Source organism: Chrysemys picta, chromosome 16 (assembly GCF_011386835.1).
Source record: "Chrysemys picta bellii isolate R12L10 chromosome 16, ASM1138683v2, whole genome shotgun sequence".
Lineage (NCBI taxonomy): Eukaryota > Metazoa > Chordata > Testudines > Emydidae > Chrysemys > Chrysemys picta.
In genome coordinates, this window is record NC_088806.1 from 640,933 (window position 1) to 649,109 (window position 8,177).

At 66.0% G+C, this 8,177-nt stretch overlaps 1 protein-coding gene across 1 annotated transcript; it reads right to left on the reverse strand.

Annotated features, from left to right (window-relative positions):
• Positions 1-721: 721 nt before the first annotated feature.
• On the reverse strand, positions 722-5,016 carry TRIM56 (tripartite motif containing 56). Its single transcript, XM_005314453.4, has 2 exons — positions 4,871-5,016; positions 722-4,294 (listed from the first exon to the last, which is right to left on the reverse strand). Exons 1-2 carry the CDS (start codon positions 5,006-5,008, stop codon positions 2,141-2,143), a joined length of 2,292 nt encoding a protein of 763 aa, XP_005314510.2. The 5' UTR covers positions 5,009-5,016; the 3' UTR covers positions 722-2,140.
• Between the last annotated feature and the right edge of the window lie 3,161 nt (positions 5,017-8,177).

Below are 8,177 nucleotides of genomic sequence, written 5' to 3' on the forward strand. Positions count from 1 at the left end.
CTGAACCCCCTTCCTGCTCCCTCCTGAGCCCCCCACCCTGCCGAACCTCCCTCCTGAGTCCCCCGAACCCTCCTCCTCCTGCCCCCTCCTAAGCCCCCCACCCCCCCGAACTCCCATCCTGAGGCCCCCGAACCCTCCTCCCCCCGAACCTCCTGCCCCTGCCCTCTCCAGATCCTCCTACCCCGTGAACCCCCCCGACCCCCCTGAGCCCCCCACCCCCCCGAACCCCTCCTGAGTCCCCCGAACCCTCCTCCCCCCGAACCTCCTCCCCCTGCCCCCTCCTGAGCTCCCCACCTCCCCGAATCCCCCTCCTGAGCCCCCTTGCCCCTCCTGCCCCCTCCTGAGCCCCCCACCCCCTGAACCCCGATCCTGAGGCCCCCGAACCTCCTCCCCCTGCCCCCTCCTGAGCTCCCCACCTCCCCGAATCCCCCTCCTGAGCCCCCTTGTGCCCCCCACCCCCTGAACCCCCCTCCTGAGCCCCCCGAACCCTCCTCCCCCTGCCCCCCTCCTGAGCCCCCCACCCCCCCGAACTCCCCTCCTGAGCCCCCCGAACCTCCTGCCCCCTGCTGAGCCCCCCTGCCCCCTCCCAAGACCCCTGCCCTACTCCCTGCAGCCCAGCCCCTCAATTGCCCCCCATAAAGTCCCAAGCTCTCTGCCCCCTTGTGGCCTGAGCCCAGCCCCCGCAACTGACCCTCCCCCCCCTGCCCCCAACCTGCTCCCTACAGCCTGTCGCCCCTCCCCCCTTGTGGCCTGATCCCACCCCCAGCTGATCTCCTGCCCCCTGCTGGCCCCCCACCCGCCCCCAGCACAGAGTCACCAGCTCCAGAATAAAATCCATCTCTTTATTGGTGAGTCGTTCTGGTTTTACACCGCGAGACACAGGGCGGGTGGGACAGACAGACAGCCCCCCTGCCCGCCATCGGTGCCCCCCTCCGAGACCCAGCCGCAGCGGGGCAACTCCCCCTGCCCCGGCCAAGCCCCTCACACCCAGCCCCACTGAGACGCCACCGCTTCAGGGCACCAGGGGGCGGGTGCCAGGACCCCAGCCCTCGCGGGGGGGGGGTTGCCCGGGGTTTGGGGGTCTTCCCTGATAGCCCCCGAGGCAGGAACCTCGGTGGGGGGGATCTGCCCTGGATGACATGGGGGGGGGGTCAGGGCACGGTCTATGGCATGGGGACCCGGGGGGTGGGGAGAAAGTGGGCTGGGCTGAGGGGGCAAGGATGGGGGTCTGCCCCCCCACCTCCTTTCCTGGGACCCTGCCCAGAAAAATGCCAGGCTGAGCCAGGAGGGGGCACTGTGCCGTCCCGGGGCCACAAACCAGCCTGGCATGCGCACAACAGGGCAATCCCTCGCACACTCAGCCTCAAGCACGGCACAGACGTGTGTGCTCACACTGAAACTAACACACTCATTGCAGACACACAGACACTCCTCAAATACTCCCACTCACAGATCACACAGACACACTAATGCACTGACACACACAAACACACACACTAATGCACACACACTAATGCATACAAACACAAACACTGACACACACACTGTCACACACACACTAATGCATACAAACACACACACACACACACACGAATGCATGCACTAACACACACAAACACACACTAATGCATGTACACACAAAAACATGAATGCATGCACAACCACAGACACACTAATGCATGCACTAACACACACACTAACACACACAAACGCACGAATGCACATACTGACACAAACACTAATGCTCGCAATGACACACACAAATACACACACTAATGCATGAACTAACACACAAACACACACTAACACACACAAACACATGCACTGATACACACAAATGCACTCACTGAGACACACACACACTAATGCATGCATTGACACACACACACAAACACACTAATGCACACACTAACACACACTAATGCACACACTGACACACACTAATGCACGCAATGACACACACAAACACACACACTAATGCATGCACTAACACAAACACACAGAAACGCATGCACTGATACACACACAAATGCACACACTGACACACACACACACACAAATGCATGCACCAACACAAACTAATGCACACATCCACACACACACACTCTTCTGAGCTCCCCCGTCCCCGTGCTCCCCCCGCTCACTGACCCGGGTACTGGATGCGGAAGACGTGGACGGTGCCGTCGCTCAGTGCCACGGTGAAGTGCCCGTCCCCGGTGACGGTGGCCACCCGGGCTCTCTCGATGCCGTGCCGGGTGGTGAGGAAGGGCCCCAGCGCCTCCCCGCCTGGCCCGAACACCATCACCTTGTTCAGCTCCCGCAAGGCCACGTAGAAATGGCCCCTGTCGTCGGCGCAGACTGCCCCTGGCTGGCACCGCTCCAGGCGCTCCTCGCCCAGCTCCGCCAGCAGCTGCCCATGCCCGTCAAACGCCACCACGCTGCGCCGGTGCCAGTCTGAGGCCACGTAGCGCCCGTGCCGCCCGGCCACGAACACCATGGCTAGACGGTCGTGCCCGTCCGGGAAAATCTTCTCCACCAGCTCCCCCCGGGCGTCGTAGACCTCCAGGTGCCCCGCGACGCTCACCGCTACGGCGTCGCCCCCCTCAGCCGCCGGTGTGACGGCATGGCTGGCCTGGGTGGGGCGCAGGGCCTTCTGCCAGACCAGGGCGCCGTCCCGCTCCGCCAGGTAGAGCCGGGACCCGGCGGTGTAGGCCACCCGGCTGCCCACAGCAGCCACGCTGCAGGGGGCCGCGCCGCCGTGCACTGGGACGGCGCCCCGGAAGTCCCCCTGTAGCGAGAAGCGCTTGAGGCTGCGGTTCTCCTCGTCGGCTAGGAGCAGCTCCCTGGGGCCCAGGGAGCAAAGCCCTGTGATCCGGGGCCGATGCTTGTCCCCGGGGACCCGCACCGAGAAGCTGCAGGAGAAGCGGGCGGTGGGGGGCAGCCGGCACGACGGTGGATCTGGGGCAGGGGCCGGCAGCTCCGGGGCAGCGGCCGACGGCTCCGGGGAAGGGGCCGGCGGCTCCGGGGAAGGGGCAGGCGGCTCCAGGGCAGAGGCCGGTGGCTCCGAGGAAGGGGCCGGCGGCTCCGGGGAAGGGGCGTCATGCTGGGCCATGTCCTGCCCTCGGCCCTCCGGCTCAGCCTCGCCCAGGTCCAGTTGGAAGAGGCTGTTCAGGTTCTGGAGATCGGCGCGGACGACCAGCCGGGGGCGCGGCCCTCCGAGCGGCTCCCAGCGGAAGCCCCGGAGCCGGCCGAGCCGCTGGGTGATCAAGGCCTCCAGTGAGACGATCTCCACCGGCCGGCCCAGGGCCAGCACCTTGCGGGCGACGTCGGCCGTGCCGTGGGCCAGCTGCTCCTGCAGCTCCAGCTCGGTCCGGAGCAGGCCGGCCGCCTTCTCGCGCCCTTCCATGTGGCGCCGCAGGGCGGCCAGCACCTCCTCCTGCTGGGCCAGCAGGCGCTGGGCCGCGTCAGCGCAGGCGCACTTCACCACGTCCCGCAGGCCGGCTTCGTGCCGCCGCAGCTGCTCCAGCTCCTCCTCCAGCGCCGCCCGCCCCTGGGCCACCCGCCCCGCCATCTCCTCCACGCCGGCCAGCAGCTCGGCCACCAGGGGCCGCCGGGCCTCGGCCGCCTCCTCCAGCGTCTCGCAGGGGTGCTCCAGGTGCGGGCCCAGCCGGCACTCCCGGCAGATGGGGCCGGCGCAGGGCCGGCAGAGGAAGCGCAGCTCCTCGGCGGGGTGCTCGGGGCACCGCACGGCCTGGCGCTGCCGGATCTCCTCGTCGTGCTCCCCGGAGAGGTAGCCCTGCAGGCTCACCAGCCGGTGGGCGTGGGTGAGCCGGGAGCAGCGGTGGCCAGCGGCGCAGGCCTGGCACAGGCTGTCGGCGCAGTCCAGGCAGTGGGAGACGGCCGGGCGGCTGTCCTCCTGCCCAATCAGTGGGCACAGGGCGCAGGTCAGCCCCGCCTCACCCACCGGCCGCACCAGCTCCAGCAGCCCATTGACAAAGAAGTTGGTCTTGAGGCCGGTCACTCCCTGCGGCAGGGACACGTCCTCCCGGCACTCGGGGCACCGCAGCCCCGGCCCGTCACCCAGCAGCCCCTCCAGGCAGCCCTGGCAGTAGGTGTGCAGGCAGGGCAGGATCTTGGGCCGGCGCAGCCGCTCCAGGCAGATGGGGCAGGTCAGGAAATCGGTGGCGATCGCGTCCGAGAGGGACGGGGCGTCCGAGGCCATGACGCCACGGCAAGGGGGGCGGGGGTCGTACCCGCGGGGCCCAGACACCAGCAGAGAGTCTGCTGGAAGCACCTAGGATGGGTAAAGGGAGGTTACGGGACTCGGAACCAGGGCTCCTGGGTTCTCTCCCTGGCTCTGGGAGGGGAGTGGGGACTGGTGGGTTAGAGCAGGGGGGGCTGCGAGCCAGGACTCCTGGGGTCTCTCCCCGGTTCTGGGAGGGGAGTGGGGGCTGTTGGGTCAGAGCAGTGGGGGCGGGGAGCCAGGACTCCTGGGTTCTCTCCCCGGCTCTGGGAGGGGAGTGGGGGCTGGTGGTTAGAGCAGGGGGGGCTGGGAGCCAGGACTCCTGGGTTCTCTCCCCGGCTCTGGGAGAGCAGTGGGGGCTGGTGGGGTAGAGCGGGGGGGCGGGAAGCCAGGACTCCTGGGTTCTCTCCCCGGTTCTGGGAGGGGAGTGGGGGCTGTTGGGTCAGAGCAGTGGGGGCGGGGAGCCAGGACTCCTGGGTTCTCTCCCCGGCTCTGGGAGGGGAGTGGGGGCTGTTGGGTGCAGCAGAGGCTCCAGCTCTGTTTGCAGTGGGGTGGGGTGGGGGGTGTCGGGGGGAGCCCTGGGGGAGATGCGGCTGGGACTGTGGGGGGCCGGGGGGGGGGTGTTACCTTAGCCCGGGGTGTTCTGGCCTCTCGGCTCCAAGCTGCAGGTGTCACGGCAGAGAAACGAAAGTGAAACCTGGGCCCAGGGGCCGGGCTCTGTCTGGGGCTGGTGTTTCTTTCCCTTAGATCCCCCCCAACCCGCATGGGAGAGCGACCCCCGGGCTGCCAAACACTGGCCCCCCAGCTTCCAGCCCCTCCCTCCATGGCTTCCCGCCCCACAGTGCCCTACACAGCCCCAGAGATCCACCCCATGGCTCCCAGCCCCCCCCCTCCCCCCGGCCCTGTACAGTCCACCCCAACCCCTCCCCCAGCTCCCAGCCCCACGAGACCCCGTTTGCACAGCTCAAAGCAACATCCTCCCCCCAGTCCCTGCTTCTGCATCGTGGCAAGACACACACCCCCCCGCCAGCCCCCTACACAAACTCCCCAGCCCCACAGGGCTGCGTGCCATCATTTTGCCCCCATCCCCGTGCCTCAGTTTCCCCATCTGGGCAGTGGGGGTGACCCCCCCCCGGCCAGCCTCATCCCAGCAGATGCTCTCTCTCTGCACGAAGAGCTTTGAGATTAACTGAGAGCGGGGTGGGGGGGTTGCTTCAGCTCTGGGCACCTGACCTCTGGGCTGTGGCTGAGGGGGGTGAGCCTGGGGTGGCCTCCCCACACCCCCAAAATTGCAGCCCCCCCCAGTTCTGTGCCCCCACCTGGTGCTGGAGGGGAGAGTGCAGCACGCACAGCTGTGTCTGGGGAGGGGCTGGGGGTGCGTTCGCATGGCTGCATTTGTGTCTCCTCGTGTACGCACGTGTGTCCGTGGCCAGGTGCATTTGTGTTGCCCTGCATGGCTGTTTGTGCGCATGGGGGGTCTGTGGTTTGTGCGTGTGTGTCACAGGCCCCATGGGGGTGCAGGTGTGTGGTGAATTTCTGTGTGCGGGGGGTGCGTGGCTCCGGGTGGCTGTTAGCCTGTTTGCACCTCTGTATGTCTCACCGGGTTATGTCGCCACGTCTGTTTGTGAGCACGTGGCTCTAGGGTTTCTGTAATGTGTGTGTGTCACGGAGTGGGGGGGGACACAAGGCCCTGCCCCCCCGGCTTCCTGCGATTCACCATGACTCGCAGCCAGCCAGTAAAGCAGAAGGTTTATTTAGACAACAGGAATACGGCACAAGACAGGTCTTGCAGGCACAGACAACAGGACCCCGCCCCCGCAATTAGGGGCATCTTGGGGGGGCAGGGAGGCCAGAGCCCCATCTGGGCTCCCCTCTATTTCCCCAGCCAGCTCCAAACTGAACCCTCAGTAGCCCCCCCGGCTCCTCCCCCAGCCTTTGTTCAGTTTCCTGGGCCAAGGTGTCACCTGGCCTCTAACCCCTTCCTGGGTTCTCATTTTACATGCTCAGGTATGCGCCCTCGGGCAGACTCCCGTCCCCCAGTGCAGACCGTCCTAGCCACACTCCCCTGCGACCTTCCCAGCCAACACTCCCCACACAGCATTCACAGACCACAGTAAGAACAGTCCCAGTTCGTCACAGTGTGCAGCTGTGTTTGTGTAACAGCTTCATTTGTCGGTGTGGTTAGTGTGTGTGTGTGTGTGTGAGCAGACATGCGTGGGTTAGTGTCAGTGTATGTGTGTGTGTGAGCAGACGTGCATGGGTTAGTGTCAGTGTGTCTGTGTGGTCCATGTGTGCGCGCAGAGGTGTGTGCGTTAGTGCCAATGTGTTAGTGTGTCAGTGTGTGCACATATATGTGTGCTAGTGTCAGTGTGTGTGTGCGGTTAGTGTGTCAGTGTGGCATGCAGACGTGTGTGTGTTACTGTCAGTGTGTCTGTGTGCAGTTGTTGGCCTGTGTCCGTGCGGCCGTGCGAGGTCTCCAGGGGCACGTGTGTCTCCACGTTGGCACTGGGTCGCCGTGCGAGCCAGACTCCCCGGCTCTGTGCTTGTGTTGCTGGCTCCTTGGGGCCGCGTGTCTTTGTGCCCCGGGGCTGGGGTCTGCGCCGCGGTTCTCTGCGTCCCTCCAGGCGTGCAGGGTTCGGGGAGGGTGTTTCTCTCCGGGACGCTGGCGTGCCGCATTGCACGTGTCTCCGGCGCAGGGCGCGCGTGTTTGCACACTGAGGTGCGCAGCAGCATCCGTCTCTCGGGGCAGCACCGTGGCCCCACCGGGTCTGTGCCGTGCTCCGGCCAGACCCTCAAGGGGTCCCGCTCGTCCGTCCCCTGGGGCCTCCAACCCCCCGGGGCAGGACCTCCGGGCTCCTGCCCACCTGCTCCTGGGGGTGAGCTCCGGGCAGCCGGCCTGGCCCACGGACCACGTGCTTGGGGGCTTGGCGTGCGGATCCGGCTCGGAGAACGGCCACGGGAAGGATTCGAAACCCGGGCAGAGCGCAGGAGCTGCCCGGAGCTGAACCCAGAGCTGGTGCAGGGGCGATGCGAGGCCGGTGCGAATACCACCGCGGTGCGGGAGCAAATATTTAATAGTGGGCTCTGGCGTCCAGCCCAGACAGCGTGACCCCGGCCAAGGGGGCGAGACACGTCTCACAGTGACCAGAACCGCCCCCCGGGGGCAGGCGGACTCTCCGTCAGCCACAACTGGGCTCGGCTCTGGGGAGGACTCGGGGCAAGTCTGTGGCCCTGGGTGCTACCTGGGGGGTCCGACCCGTGGGTCACACAGGAGACGTTGTCAAGTATCAAAGGGCAGCCGTGTTAGTCTGGATCTGTAAAAGCAGCAAGGAGTCCTATGGCACCTTATAGACTAACAGACAGACAAAGGTGACGTTAGGATTCAGAGGGGCCAGGGCCAGGGCTCTGCTGGCAGGATGTGCTCGCTCGCCGCCGGTCTCTCTGCCCCCTTTTCCTCGGGGTCCCATATGAGCCCCCCCGTGGGTCTGACGGCCCATTTAACGTGGGTTCCCTCACCCGCCTCCTGCCTCTGGCCTCCTGCTCCTGTTCCATCGACCCCAAACCTACCTCAGCGCCTGCCATTAACCCCAAACCTACCCCCACCCCCTGCCGTTAGCCCCAAACCTACCTCAGCTCCCGCCGTAACCCCAAACCTACCCCAGCTCCCGCCGTAACCCCAAACCTAACCCCACCCCCTGCCGTTAGACCCAAACCTACCTCAGCTCCCGCCGTAACCCCAAACCTACCCCAGTTCCCGCCGTAACCCCAAACCTATCCCCACCCCCTGCCGTTAGCCCCAAACCTACCTCAGCTCCCGCCGTAACCTTAAACCTACCCCAGTTCCCGTCGTAACCCCAAACCTACCCCCAGCCCGTCATAACCCCAAACCTACCTCAGCTCCCGCCGTAACCCCAAACCTACTCCCAGCTCCCGC